General features: G+C 36.4%; 1 protein-coding gene across 1 annotated transcript in view; it reads right to left on the reverse strand.

Annotated features, from left to right (window-relative positions):
• Prx5 (Peroxiredoxin 5) overlaps positions 1-16176 on the reverse strand; it is a 33118-nt gene that overhangs the window by 4654 nt on the left and 12288 nt on the right. The window contains exons 3-4 of the mRNA XM_090386311.1: positions 7165-7296; positions 302-340 (exon numbers count right to left, since the gene is read on the reverse strand). Coding sequence (XP_090242437.1) covers positions 302-340; positions 7165-7296 — 171 coding nt within the window. The remainder of the gene's footprint in view (positions 1-301; positions 341-7164; positions 7297-16176) is intronic.

Below are 16176 nucleotides of genomic sequence, written 5' to 3' on the forward strand. Positions count from 1 at the left end.
TGGCCTATGAACATATGTGATATAAGATGCTAATGAGCCATGCAAGAGAATCTAATGATTTTGGGTAGTTTTCTGGATTCCCCAGTCTCTTAAACATAGCCAGAAAATGAGTGGTGCTGGATGATCAATTATTTGGGAAGTTTGACTGTATTACATAAAACTGGGGAGAGATATACCTCAAGGTTGTAACAAACTGAAAATACACAGCCTGTTGCTAACCAAACAATTCAAAAATCGTGCTTTGTTTTCTTTCACAATATTTTATTGAAACTCAATATGAATTGAAGAATTTTAGTGTTACCTTTGTAAATTCTGCCCTAGGATCAGCCAGCATACGAACCTATAAAAAACAAAGTTTTGAAAAGTGATATTCATGCTGTAATACTACATTCAGTAATTTAACCCAACCTAAAGTACCATGTTTAAGTTGTTCTTTCAATAGCAATGTAACACAGCTAAATCAAAATGGAGAAAAGTAAAAATTTAAGCACTTTAAACTTGAATAAAGTAATATCTATATTTAATTCCTCAAAGGAATACAGGTATTTCTCAGATGTTCCTTGATACTTCCTGTACCAATTCTTCAGTAACTGAATTGCTATCATTACTGTAGAGTATGAAGTTTGTAGTGGAATAACGACAGCAATTCAATTACTGAGGCAATATAGGAAGTATTACAAAATATATAGATTTTACTCTATGCAGACTGAAATAATTAAATTTTCACTAACACCATACTTACCTTACCAACTATAATGGGGGGGGTAGTACTTATTAATGCTGAGTCCCTTTTTCTGAAGAAAAAATTCACCTTAAAGCTGAAATAAGACTACCCCACAGTAAGGTCAATGACATGGAGAACATCAATCTTACAGAGTGCAGTGTGGCTTAAGTTTGAAGGAATTCTATTAAAGCTCATTAGCATGTGTACCTGACTTAACTAATCATCTGGCTAAAGCCTTCTTCTTCTTTAATGCTGCCGAATGGCGTTTGCAACTTCGTTTTGATATTGTTCTCTGTCTAGCGCTGCGTGTAGAATTTGTGCTGTTGTCATGTGAAGCCAGGTGTTGATGTTATCTAGCCATGCCATTTTTGGTCTGCCTGGGCGTTTCTTGCCTTCGATCTTTCCCTCCAGGATGAGTGGTAGTAGGTGATATTTTTGTTGGTTCCTAGCGATGTGACCTAGGTATTTGCATTTCCTGCTGATGATGGTTTTGAGCAGGTCCCGTTCCGTGTGCATGTCCTGCAGGACCTGTGCGTTGGTTATCTTGGCTGTCCACGGAATTTTCAGCATTCTTCGGTAGAGCCACATTTCGAAGGCCTGGAGCTTTTTTGTAGTGGCTGATGTTAGAGTCCAGGTTTCTACACCGTAGAGCAGTATTGGCCAGATGTAGCATTTCAATGTGCGTAATTTGAGCACGATGTTCAAGCTTCTGTCGGTGAGGAGGGTTCTCCATTTGGTGAATGCCTGCCTGGCTTGTTCAATTCTGCTTTTGATTTCGGCCTCATGGTTCAGCTGGTCATCAAAAAGATCAAGATCATCAAGAAATATTTGTAGGCTAGGCTAAAGCCTAGCCTACAAATATTTCTTTATGATCTTTAGTATTTATATATAAAATCACTTATTTCCATCCAATAAAGCAAGGGCAATATCGATTACTTTACTGGATGGGTTCACATAATTTGAGTGATAACAAAATATAAAATAGGTATTTTATATTTTGTTATCACTCAAACAAAGGAATAAAATAAAATTTTAAAAAATGTGACAAGCTCAATGAAACTAGAGATAACAAATCTGCAAAATTAAAAGTTTGATATGAATAAATAAATCTAAAATACTTTTCTGTACACCTTGTCATGAATCCAGACACCAGAGTCAAAATCAAAGGTAGTGGCTAGCTTGGAGTTTTCATGACAAAGAAATAGGACTCCATTTATTAAGAATAAGCATACTAAATGTTTCTTCGTCTATTTTCTACTCAATAAGAAGCTTTTTTGAGGGATCTTTTCTATTTACTTTCTGATGAATTTGTAGGGTTGTCAACTTTTTTTGTGGCAACTGAATCTGTTCTTGGTCTTAGGAATTTGGTCTATGCAGATTTTTAGTGCACCACCCACTCATACCCTAGCATAGCAATATCCAAATCACAAATATCACTACTTTTTTTTTAATCTTAAGTGACTTGTTATTAAGTCACTTAAGATTAAAAGTTATCAAATTTCTGATATTTTTCAAACCATACTGTTTAAGGGATTAAGGCTTTTGTTTCTGCTAGATTCAATAAAGTACTCTGCCTATGGTTTAATGTGTTGGTTTGGTTATTTTTTTATTTATTTTTTTTTTTTGTAGGAGCATTAGCAACTAAGGTCATATTGCTCCGAGGATATGCAGTGGTCATTCCCTGACCTTTCCACATCCTCCGTATTTGGTGGTCACGGGCTCGAACCCTGGTCTAATCAAGAAGTGTGTGCTACGCACTGCTGCTCCTACCCACGGAGGCGCCCGTTTAATGTGTTCTAAAGCCTTCTCACCTGCTGAATAATCTCCAAAGATAAAGATTCTTTAATATTAATTAATAAATGGGCCATACAATCAATAACAAGGTTTCCCAGAAAACTTCCTCTTAATACAAAGGTCTGCAGTTTGCTAGGAAACTGCAGACCTAAAGCTGAGTACTCTATAAAACTGGCAACCTTTGTGATTAAGAGATGCCATATTTTAAAATTTTCTGGATTTCAGAGTTATACTTAGTGATTGAGCAATTTAGAGTACAGTTCAATAAATATTAACCTTCACAAATCAAATTCAAAACTTACAGGAATGAGTCAATCTGGGTCAGGGAGGGCAGAGATTTTTGGGCTTTCTTCCTGCTATGGCTAAACTACTCAGCAGCTGGCAAAGGTTGCTTGACAAAAAATCTGATTTTTAATAAGTTAGGGAAGGATGCTATGTGACTGTTTTCCATGAAAACTGATTGTTGTAATAACCACTATTCTACCATGTGAGATTAATAATAGTTTATTAAGCTTATAGCCCAAACCATTATACATTTTTATACATTTAAGGGTGACATTTCAAGTAACTTACTGCTGCCTATCATCAGAACTCTATATTTGCACACCATAACAGCTAATGTATGGTCTGATGACAGGCAGTGGTAAGATGCCTGAAACATCACCCTTAAATGTATAGTGAGTGGGCTATAAGCTTAATAAACTATATTAAATCACACATGGTAGAAGAGTGGCTATTACAATTAATTATCTGATTTTTCTTCTGTAAAATCAGAATAGAATGGTTCTTTTCAAGGTCAGGCAGTTTTTCATCCAAGTGGATTAAAAATCCCCATTACATACAGAAGCATCAGCATGCAGTTAATACATTAAGCACTTAAAAATTGAACTTATTTACATCTGCAAACATTTATAATGACTAAACAAAAATGTTGTAGATGTTCTCTTTTTCTCTCTGGCTGAAGCCTATTGCTAAAAATTTAGCTAGCTAAAGTCAATATTTCCTACTTTAATCAGTGTTTGATTTAGGGCCTTCTGACTGCTAATGGAAGTTCCAAATCCAGTTAGAAAACTTAGTAGGGTGACAACTCACTCCAAACACTAGTAATGGTTAAGGAATTTGTAATAAAACATTCATTACACAATTTACACTATATGGGGTTTCACAATATCAATTTCAATGACGTACTATTTCTATATATGCTAATTATACTAAAATTATTCATAGTAAATCCAAGCTACTATTCATCACACAACAAAGTTTCTATTCATTTATGATCTAGGGGACCACCCTTACAATCGCCATAAAGTACCTTTCTTCCTAGAGTTCAGACTCATTCCATTTTTAATTACTATTTTGTACGAAGTCAAGAGTTTTTTTTAGGAACACCAATTGTCTCTTAAGGGGTTCTCTTTAGCAAATTATTATTATTCCTCAGGACAATAGTTAGAGGAACATCCTTTAGAAAAATTTCTACTTACAGTTCCCTTCTTTGTTTGCCAAGATGGACTAGTCTGCTAAGTGTGGTATTTCTTCCATTTCGAATCTTCTTGAGCCTCTTATGCTTTTCCCCTTCTTACCTCCGGCTCTCCAACCCTTTCTCTTATTCCTGAAGCTTCCAAAATGTTCCTCATAACTTTATGAAAACTTTCTTTTGGACTTGACATTCACCACGTTTCGAAAGTTCATCCTGTCTTTCCCCTCTAACTTAACTTCAACCCACGTCAATAGCTAAAACCACACCGCTAAAGTTCTCCGCAGCTGCTCCTACATGCGACTACACTCCATATCCCATTCGACTTCCACAACCCCCTAAAAACACCACTCCAAATTCACCTAAAACTGCTCCTATTTTCCTGCCTCTACATCCCTTATATCTCGAAAATGTTCTCCCATTTCCCATCCCCTTTTTCTTATTTAATCCTCTTTAATCCGACTGCCCTTGGCCATCTTACTAAATTTTTCTTCCTAGAATAGAAATACGTTTGCCCCTTTTCATTTCCCTTATCCAGTTGACCTTTTCATAGAAAGAGAGAACTGATACAGCTCTACTTCTCAGAAATTTCTCCCTCTCACATTTCTATTGAAGTAGGTTCCATGTATAGCTTCACACCATGCTTCCACAGTAAGCAAACGCTTACAATGCTCTGTTTACATTCACAACTGCATAGGTCAGAGGAGGTTACAACTAATCATTTTGACAAGAATACAATTATTAACTGTATTTATAAGTCAAGTGAACCAAAACCATGGTCAACTCAAATGTATATGCTACTGCACCCCCATACTGACTACTCAGCCACATCCTAAGGATTAAAAATGCAAATAATTAAAGTTAATTTTTTTAAACATAAACAAATGACTATAAATAACTTGCATAAATGTTGCCACGTACTGTTCTCTCAATTTTAAATGCATGCCCAGTAAAGTATTTTTGTGCTAATGTTATTAGTGGAGTCTCTCAGGGTTCAGTGCTGGGCAACTTATTGTTTAATATTTATTAACAATATTGATGAATACATACGGTATCAAGTTAATGTTTAATTAGAAAGTACCACAATCAAAGTATCAAGAACAAAAATTATCAGCCACAATCAAAGTATCAAGATCAAAAATGAACAAAATGAAAAGAACAAAAATGATCAGGAATAATCACCAGGAGGTGATTATTCCACTAAATAAGGAAATGGTGAGGCCACACCTTGAGTACACCATACAGGACTGAAGCTTCATTTTAGGAAGAATGCAGATATGTTGGAACAGATGTAGAAAAGAGCAACAAGATTAGTCAGGGGCACTAAAAAGGTATCATTTCTACAAACTGCAGCATCTGGAAACTAGTCATCTGTGAGGAGACATGATTGAAGCATTTCCCAAATGAAACATAAAGGAAAATATATTTAAATTTATAAAGATGATTGCAGGATAGATGTACAGAAAATTACTTTTAACGAGAAAGTAACTGACTGTAGGAACAACCTTTCATCCAGAGTTGTGGAAGTGGATAGTTTGAATAAATTGAAAGATTAGGCAAATTAAATGGAGGGATGACAAATGATTCTGTTTTGTTTATGTTGTATAACCTTGCTTCCATGCATCATTTACCATTACTAATACTAAGAAAGCATCTTATTATACTAATCATACTAATACTAAGAAATATTAGAGAGAGAAAGATTTCTCACATGCAATAACAAAGATCAATAAATTCTGTTTTTGCCACCATTTTAAGTAGGCATGCAGCTGACAAGTTGTTGACGCCTCCATAGCTAGGAGCAGCAGTGTGTAGCACACACTTCTTGATTAGACCGGGGTTCGAGCCCGTGGATCCACAAAATACGGAGGATGCGGAAAGGTCAGGAAATGACCACTGCATATCCCCGGAGCAATATGGCCTTAGTTGCTAATGCTCCTAAAACAACAACAACAAGTTGTATGGTTTGTCACCTGTATGAAATGATGAAAATCTTGTTCTGCCCTTGTTTGTACACATCAGTATGCAAATTTGTATGCATCAGTTTGCTATTTGTGAACAAGATTGACCCGTAGATTTAACGAAGTATTCTTTCTGGCTGTACAACAGTGACATTCATTTTCATATTCTCTCTCTCCTTCCCTGCATTATCAACTATTCTAATGAGACATCACACTGATCATCAGCTCACACAAATGATGATTTCTTTGTAAAATGTGCCAGATTTTAAAGAATTCTAGATTGGATATTACAGTTTCCTATATTAGTAAAGTTCAATTATGCAAAGAAAGCCAGGCTTTACTGCAACGACAACAAAAAAAAAAAAAAAAAAAAAAAAAACTGTCTATACTCTAGTCAAACTCTTTCCACTGCCAAAAGGTACTAATCTGGCTACCCTAAAATTTTCATTTTTCATTGACCACAGATTTAATGAAGTATTCTTTCTGACTGTACAACACTGACATTCATTTTCATATTCTCTCTCCCCTTTCTCTCCATTATCAACTATTCTAATGAGACATCACACTGATCTCTGAAGATCACTTTCTGAAGTCCAGTCTATTATTTGTCCCCAATAGTTTGAATTTATAATCACTGGTTTTTGTGTCCCAATTTAATATGAATATTCCACCATCAATTATTTTTCTGCCAACCCCCCATATTAGTGTCCTTTACAACACCTCAATGAGATGTCCAATTTATGAGCTTTGTAATCAACTTCTTCATAGTCTCTCCTTGTATGGATGCCCTTTCACTTTTTCACTGTAAATTTATGCTGGAAAGATATAGAGAAGGAATAATGATATTACAAAATAGCTGAGTAAATTAAATACTAGAGGATATCTGTCCCTGTTTCTCGGATGATGGTATAAAGGGAACATAAGGTTGAACCAAGAAATATTCGCATTTTTGATATAGGGGGAAATTTTACCTTTAGCAGAAGATTAACCATGCAACCCCCCCCCCCCCAACAGTGCAAATCAGAAAATTTATATAACTTTTAGAAGAATATCAAATAAATATTTAGATGAAACAGACAAAAAAAAAATTAAATTTAAGAAAGGGAAAAATCCTGCTAAGTGATGCAAGGAAAATCCATGCTGGAAAAAGAGTAAAAATATTTATCTATACGACCAAGCATCACTGAAAAAAATCAGAATATCATTCTTACCTTTCCTTCAGTTTTCTCAGACAGGCCCCATGCTCCCATCACAAATGGATCATTAACTGCCACACAAGCTATTATCTCTATCCCTTTGTTTTTTAGTGCATCATGTAGCTCCACAAAACCAGGCAAATGGGTCTATATTTGAAATATATAATACACTTTGAAAACAAACTTATTTATATCATGTAGAAATGTAAATAGGAAATATTCAAGCATTATTTAACTACAGGCAACCCCGTATAACCCCATAATTCTACATGATTTCGCTCTAACATGATTAATAAATTGTGGAAATCCTTGCACAACACGGAACTTATATAACACGGTTAGAGAATTTCAGTAAACCTCTCATAATGGTATTTTTGAGCTATTGTGCAGGGAAAACCCTGCTATTATGTTGGATGCAATTTTTCAACATTTCCACTCTTTTTGAATCCCCGCTGTTGACTCGCTAGTCAAAAAAAAAAAAATTTGAGAAATTCCTGTATTTTATTTTGTTGGGTAATTCCCCGTGTTACGTTCTGTGCTATTGAACTCTTACTTGTTGAACTTGTGGAAAAATCTAGATTTCAAAGTTTTATTACTATTGGATAGCACACTAGGCCATCCAAACATTGAAGCTATGTTCCTACCGTCACAGTTGTATTGGGTTAATACAAGTTCTTTCATTCAGCCGTTAGATCAAGGCATTATATCCACCTTTAAAACTCATTCTATTAGAAAATCGTTACAATGGAATTTGGAAAAAAATTGATTCCAAGCCTATCAAAGTAATGGAGGCAGGAAAACATTTCTCAATTGTTGACTGTATTAGAATTGTAGCTTTATCGCTGAAAGAAGTAAAACTTAACGTTAAATGCATGTGGAAAAAATGTATAGCCAGAGTCAGTTCCTTCAGAAAATAAGATTGAACGAGCAGAAAATGGAATCTGTGCGATAGTAGAACTTGCTACATTGGTAGGAGGGAAAGGTTTTGATGATATGACTACTGAAGCCCTCGTGGGTAACACAGTTGATAGAATTGCCCTCCTCCCAACACAGACTGGAAAAGACCTGAGTTCAAATCCCATCTATGAAGGGAGGAATTTTTATTGGTCTTTTTCACAACGTCACTGTTGGTCGGACTCTGGCGAGGGTAGCATGGTTTTTTTCTCCTGGAAACTCGGGGTTTTTTGTCCAGAAAATCAGAAAATTTACCTCAGGACACCGCAATTTATAGACAATATACACAGAGTAACATGGCCTTAGTCGCCAATGCTCCTAAAAAATAAAAAAACATTACTGAAGACCAAGAATTACTGGTAGAAAAAGAACCTGCCATAGTGGATTTGGTGAAAATGGCATCAGAGGTAAAATAAAATCAATTCAGATGATGATATTACAAATGAAAATTCTAATCTTCCAAATTTTACACTAAAAAGCATAGGGCAGTGGTTTTCAACCTTTTTTTAATAACGGCACCCCTAAGTAATTTATTTTGCGGCACCCCTACTCAATTTTCTGCCCGTTAGATCCGATTCTCTCTCTCCCTATATATATATATATATATATACATATATGTGCACACACACACACATATACATATATGTGCACACACACACACACACATATACATACACACACATATATTAAAAAAATATATATATGTTTATGATATTTAATTACAATAATATAATTATAAAAATTACATTTCATAATACAAATTATATATATACAGTATATAATTTTATTCTTTATACAGAGGTACTAAGTAAACATCAATTATAGATCACCACAAAATTAAAAAGATACTGTACACATTTTTATAATGAAATAAACATATAAATTAAAAAATAATAATAAGTTTAAGTAACTTAAACCCAAATTACGTGGCACCCCTAGAATGCTGTTGCAGCACCCTGGTTGAAAACCACTGGCATAGGGGGAGACAAAGTTAGCCGAGCAATTAGAATATTATTTTTTGAATGCAGATTCTTGAATGAAAGGAGCCCAACGTTCAGAAGGAAGCTTCAAAAAAATGCTTAGTTCCATATGATGAAATTCACAAAGATTTATCAAGCAAAAGCAAGCAACTTTTTTACTGATTTTTTAAAGAGAGCAGAAGATACGAAATCTAGAATGGTCTATTTTTGTTAGCTTTTGGAACATAACCCCCCTTTTTGTACTTTTTATTAGTCCTGTATAACACGGTTTTGCACAACAACATTTTACAGCAACCTAATAACCATGTTATACAAGGGTTACCTGTATTTCCTTAAAACTGATGGAAATTTAACACAACAAAAATTCCATCAAGTGATTTATAAGTCAGCATATTATAACTATTATAATTTGTAGCCAATAACTAGAAGCAAATATCTTGAAATAATAAACTCACCAAAAATAAATACATTTATTTCAGCATCTTATTGCAAGAAACTGAGTGATTTCACTTATGACTGTCATAAACAGTGTCCTACATGCAAACTGTCATTAACTTGTGTACCTCATATACCGTTTAATTTTAACATAAACATTGTCCCAAATTATACTGAATATAAATGCTTTTCTGATTTTTTATGTAATCAAAAGAGAAACTTACTGTTCCTTGCAAATAACTGCATCATGTTCAACAGACATAATTACCACAGTTACTTTAAGCTAACATCAGCTTAGTAACTTAAGCTAGTGTCAGAATTGACAATATACAAAGCATCTGATTTGTACAATATCCATATGTATGAAATCATGACTGTTTCTTTAGATTTTTACTTAGAATGTTAGAGGTAAGATTTGAAATTATTCGATAATCCGTGATGTACACGTCATCATTTCTGCAATGCAAATATTATGCTTCAAACTTTGCTCCCTACTAAAGTGTACTGAAGTATACTCAGCTTAAAACCATTTACAGGCAACCCCTGTTTTACAACACGGTTTCGCTTTAACACAATTGTAAATTGGAGAAATCCTCACACAACAAGGTACTTATATAACACAGTTTCACTCTAACATGGTTAGAGAATTTCAGTAAACCTTGCATAACAGGGTGTTTTTGTGCGGGGGAAAACCCTGCTATTACGTTGGATGTAATTTTTCAACGTTTCCACTCTTTTTGAATCCCCGCTGTTGACTCACTAGTCAAAAAAAAAAAAAAAAATTGCGAAATCTGTATTTTATTTTGTTGGGAAATTCCTGTATTACATTCTGTGCTATTGAACTTGTACTTGTTGAACTTGTGGAAAAATCTAGATTTCAAACGTTTTATTACTATTGGATAGCACACCAGGCCATACAAAACATTTAAGTATTGTTCCTACCGCCACAGTTGCACCAAGTCAATACAACTTCTTTCATTCAGCCGTTAGATCAAGGCATTAATCCACCTTTAAAACTCATTCCATCAGAAAATCATTACAATGGATTTTGGAAAAAATTGATTCAGAATCTATTGAAGTAATGGAGGCAAGGAAACATTTCTCAATTGTGGACTGTATCAGAATCATAGCTTTATCGCTGAAAGAAGTAAAACCGTCAATGTTAAATGCGCGAGTTCATTCAGAAAATATGATCGAACAGGCAGAAAACTGAATTGGTGCAATAGTAGAACTTACTACGTCGGTAGGAGGGAAAGGTTTTGATAAGGTTTTGATGATATGACTACTGAAGCCCTTGTGGGTAACACAGTTGATAGAATCGCCCTCCTCCCCACACCGGCTGGAAAAGACCCGAATTCAAATCCCTGAGTTAGTCAGGCTGGGGCAAGGGTAGCATGGTTTTTTCTCCCAAAAACTTGGGTTTTTCTTCAATCAAAACAGAAAATCGACCCCTCGGGACACACTCAATTTATAGACAATATACACAGATTAACATGGCCTTAGTCGCCAATGCTCCTGAAACAATAAAAAAAGATGATTACTGAAGACGTTCAAGAATTACTGATAGAAAAGAAGCTGGCGTAGCAGATTTGGCGCAAATCGCATCAGAGGTAAAATCAAATCAATTCAGATGATGATATCGCAGATAAAAATTCTAAACTTCCAAATTTTACACTAAAAAGCATAGAGGAAGACATACAGTTAGCTGAGCAATTAGAATATTATTTTTTGAATGCAAATTCTTGAATGAAAGGAGATTCAAAAATGCTTATTTCCATACAATGAAATTCAAAGATTTATCAAGCAAGCACAAACAAACCCAGATTACTCATTTTTTTTTAAAGAGAGTAAAAGATACATGAAATCTAGAATGGTGTATTTTTGTTAGTTTTGTTAACGAAATAGTGTAATTTTGTTAGCTTTTCGAACATAACCCCCTTTTTATACTTTTTATTAGTCCCGTATAACACGGTTTCACACAATAGGACATTTTACAGGAACATAATAACCATGTTATACGAGATTTCAGAATAACTGCATTAGAGTGCATTTAATTCATTTTATGATCTTCAGCCACCTTTCTCAAATTAAGTTCATTTATTTGTGGTATTACAAACTTTCTTGTACTGTATTAAAGCGAATATACATTCCCACCTAAAAATTTAAAACTTGTTTACCAATTTTTATTAAATATTTTCTATTATGTATAAAAATCAAAAAACAAATTAAATTTAAGAAATTTCTAGGATATTTGAAAATATTCCAAAAAGACGCAGGAGATTCCTGAACGTGATAGAACATTGTGGATGATTCTAGAATGTGAAGTACTGTTTCTATATCAAAGTAGATTGTAGACAATTCTAGTGTTTTACAATAATATAAATTGAGGAATAACTGCTGTAACTTATAAAATCAAACACCCATTACTCAGAAAGAGTGGTGTAAGTTTTGTGTTTTGGAACAAACATGGCAAGAAATAAAAAACTGAATGTTGAAAAAAGAAGTGCTATTATAACTCTGTATAAAGTTATTCCATGAGAAGTATTGGCAAAAAGCTAAGCGTTTCATTTAAAGGAGTGCAAACTACTATTCAATGATTCAAGGACACTGGCAGAGAGTGGAGAGACTGTTAGAGATGAGTCATGAATTAACCTAACTGCCTTCTGTTGAATGGAATTTAGACGCCTGAGAGTGGTTTTGGAGGTACCGCCCCACACGTGGGAACAATATTCCATGGTAGGGCAGATTTGCGATTTGTACAGGATGAGCAATTTGGACAAGTTTGGAAGAAAAGTAACGCCGAGAGCGAAAAGAAAACCCAGTTTTTTAGATGCAGAGAAAGTAATGTTAGTAATTTGCTTATGCCAAAAGAAATTAGAAGTCAGGGTAATCCCCAATAGAGATATATGATCTTGCCTAAAAATCGGACTGTCATCGAAGTTAAGAATAGGATCAGAAGAATCCTTTTTGCGATATAAGACAGGACTGAGTTTTAGAAGGATTGAAATCAACAAAGTTATTCTTGTCCCACTGGAGATCAGCATTTAAGGAATTGGCGATGGATGTTCGAGAAGTTGAAGCTGTTTGAGCTGGGCAAGGTTTCTCAAACTGGAAGGTGGAATGCAATGTGCTATCATCAGCAAAACTATACATAGGATTTTTGGTCGATGGAAAGTCATTAATATACAAAAGGAAAAGAGTGGGAGAAAGAACTGAACCTTGGGGAACACCATCATTAGTGGAGAAGTTAGAAGGCAGAGAGCCATCTACCATAACCTGCAGTAAGCAGTCAGAAAGAAAACTGGATACCCAATTATAAAATACAGTTGGCAAACCATAACATTAAGATAGAAGCTTATTTTGAAGACCTTTATGCCAAACACAATCAAAAGCCTTTGAACTGTCAAGACTAGAAAATGGAAGCCAGCTGGAGTTGTGAACATTAAAATCACCAAGGAAAATGACCTCACTGTTAAGAAAGTTGAACTGGAGAAAGTCAAGTTTCAAAGAGAGAAAGTTGAAGAGTACTGAGTGATTAGTCAAGTTGGTAGAACGATAGAGGCAACAGATGAATTTGACAGAATGTGGTAGAGAGATTTTAAGCCAGAAAAGATCGAAAAGAGGAAATTCCAAATTACTAAATCTCTGACAGGGAATATCAGAACGGACATATGCACAAGTACCACGTTTGAAGCGAAAGGAATCATACAACGAATAATACGGACAACTGAGATGAGCAGTGATTGAATCAACCGATAACTGGGATTCTGTCAGAAAAAGTACATGGGGTTTGGCAGACTGTAAGTGAAAGTGGACATCATTGAGGTTAGAACTGAGACCACAGGTTCGGTCGTGTGCGTTAACTAGTGGCCAGCTGCAAATACAGTTTTAGAGCTGTACCCTCGAAATATAAGGGAGATTGAATCTCACCATGAAGTCCATCATAATCCGGTGAGCAAGGGCTTGGCACATCCAGGGTCCTGAGCTGGATATCCCCCCCCTCTCTCTCTCTCTCTCTCTCTCTCAAATTTTTTTGGCTGGGCAGCACAAGCCTCATGCTTCCTTGCACTACAAAGGGTACTAGGAAAGTTTTGCAATACAGCTTTGTTTATTTAATTTTTTCAAAGTAATTTCCTCTACATTCAATACACCTCTCCATCCTCCGAAATCAATCTTTAAACCAGTTCTGCCAAGTTTCACTAGGGAGTAAAGCACACTCGTTGTCCCAAGCCCGTAGAAGGTCCTCATCACTGGAAAACCGCCTCCCTTTTAGCTTCATTTTCACATGCGGGAACAGTGCAAAGTCGCAGGGAGCAAGGTCTGGACTGTAGGGAGGGTGCTCGAGAAGTTTCAGTCCTGTCGTGGTCAAATATTCGGTGCAGGCTTTGGCGCGGTGAGCTGCAGCATTATCGTGATGGAGGTACCAGGTGTCCATTCTTGACTTTGGCCACAGGTTCTTCATAGATCCAATGACTTTAGGCAGGCATTGCTCAGTATACCACTTAGCTGTGACTGTCTTCTGCGTGTCCAAAACGACACGTTCCACAATTCCACTCGATTTGAAAAATACAGCTATCATTTTCTTCTTTACAGATCGGGATTTTCTGACAATTACGGGTGTGTCGTCATCATCAAAGACCCAAACTTTGTTTTGAGCCTTGGTCGGCAGATCGTAATAGTACAGCCAAGTCTCGTCACCTGTCACGATGTTGTTCACATACTGAGATTGTCCCTTATCAAACTTTTTTAACATCTCCTGGCACCAAGTCACACGTCGTGTCATCTGCTCTTCAGTCAGTTGATGCGGCACCCAGAGAGAACAAAGTTTCTTCACGTGCAAATGACCTTGCAGAATCGAACGAATTGCTGGTGCATTTAGTCCCAAAGTATCCTCTATCTGTTGGTAGGTCACTCGCCTGTTTTCGTCAAGCATTTTCCTCACAGCAGTAACGTTTTCCTCCGTAACTGACGTTCGTGGCCTTCCCGGCCTCTCAGAATCCTCCAGAGTGAAATTTCCCCTTTGGAATTCTCTATACCACCTGAATATCAATTTTACGATGTGGACAATCATCATCTAGTGCAAGAGTCATTTCTTCTAAGCACTGGTCTATGGTTAAACCACGCAGGAAATTATACCGCAAAACTGTCCTCATCTCATTTCGTGACCACGATGCCATCGCAAGCACTTTACACTCTCACTACTAATGAATAACTGAGCCCATCGACTTGGCGCGGCGGCTATTATGCACGTATGAACATGTCTCAACATGCAGCAACAAGCAGCTTCCTGTGATTCATTGTTGCGTCATATTGCAAAACCTTCCTAGTACCCTTTGTATATGGCTGCTAATAATAATAATAACCTCAAAAGACATCAATCATACTGCATGATGGATGAGATGAGGGAGGGTTTACCAGAGCTTTGCTCTGGAGACTAAACATGGGTTCTACCAATAAGCAGTGGGGATATTGCAAAGGTTGATGAGTCATCTACTAACTAGTGATTGCCTGGTAACACAAAAAAAAAAAGAGGGGTGGAATTCCATGTGGTGTGGGTGTCACACCTCGACCCCCTGTTGACATTGGTTTGTGCCTGGGTGGTCACCCACAATGTGCTAGGCAGCATATTTCAGGACTTGAACATTATATCCAGGGTCAGAGTTACTAACAGTCCACCAATGTGAAGGTGCAAGCAGAGGATTTGGCTGTCACAGACTGACCGGACTTTGCCAAAATTAGGTGCACTTGAGTTGAGTGCACCCAAATATCAGTTCCATCAGCATTTTAGACTGTCAGGTGCCAAGCACAGCTTGGCATAACGTCTTGACGCAGCTTGGAGAACGTCTGCAACACTCTCAAGGACCAAAACTTGCTCCTTGTGTGAGGTGTTCTGTGCTTGGTGTTCACCAGAACATGTGGCTCCACCACCCTACAAGGCAGATATATTTCTGGAAGTTTGGTTAAAATGGAGTACTATGTGTGATCCATTTTAACTGAACTTTTGGAACTATAGTTTGTGTAATTTTGTTTTTTTGTTTTCCTCTATTGCAGTGTCTGCAACAATTACCATTCTCAAACTTCTTCCTTCATAATACTGAAGAAAGCACCCAAACAATGCTAACACATCTAGTTTTAGCATTGTTTGGGTACTATCCATAACCTCCAAGAATTTGTGTAGTTGTCTCTTGAATTTATTCAACCCATCCACTTCCACAATAACAGATGTTCCAACAATCAACCACCTGCTGGCTGAAAGCAAATTTCTGCATGTCTATCCTGCAATCATCCTTCCTCAACTTGAATTTATGCCCCCCTCATGTGTGTAGTCTCAGCAAGTGAAAGAATACCATTACAGTTCATCTTACTCAATCCATTCAAGGTTTAAACACCTTAATCAGATCTCCCCGCAAGTGCCTGATCTCGAGATGCTTCCCTTTCAAATTGTTCCCTTCAATCTGGTTGCCCTTCTCTGCACCTGTTCCAGCTGGAACGAATGCAAAGAAGGGTGTAGGTTCTTCCCAAAGTGAAGAATTTACACCCTTCTTTGCATTCTAGAAGTGAGGCCTCCAGACCTGTATACAGTACTCAATATGCAGCCTAACTATGGCCTTATACCAAGTAATAATCACCTCCTTATCCCTGCTAGCAAAGTAAAAAT

Source organism: Mastigoproctus giganteus, chromosome 12, assembly GCF_048544385.1.
Source record: "Mastigoproctus giganteus isolate SK-2022 chromosome 12, ASM4854438v1, whole genome shotgun sequence".
NCBI lineage: Eukaryota > Metazoa > Arthropoda > Arachnida > Uropygi > Thelyphonidae > Mastigoproctus > Mastigoproctus giganteus.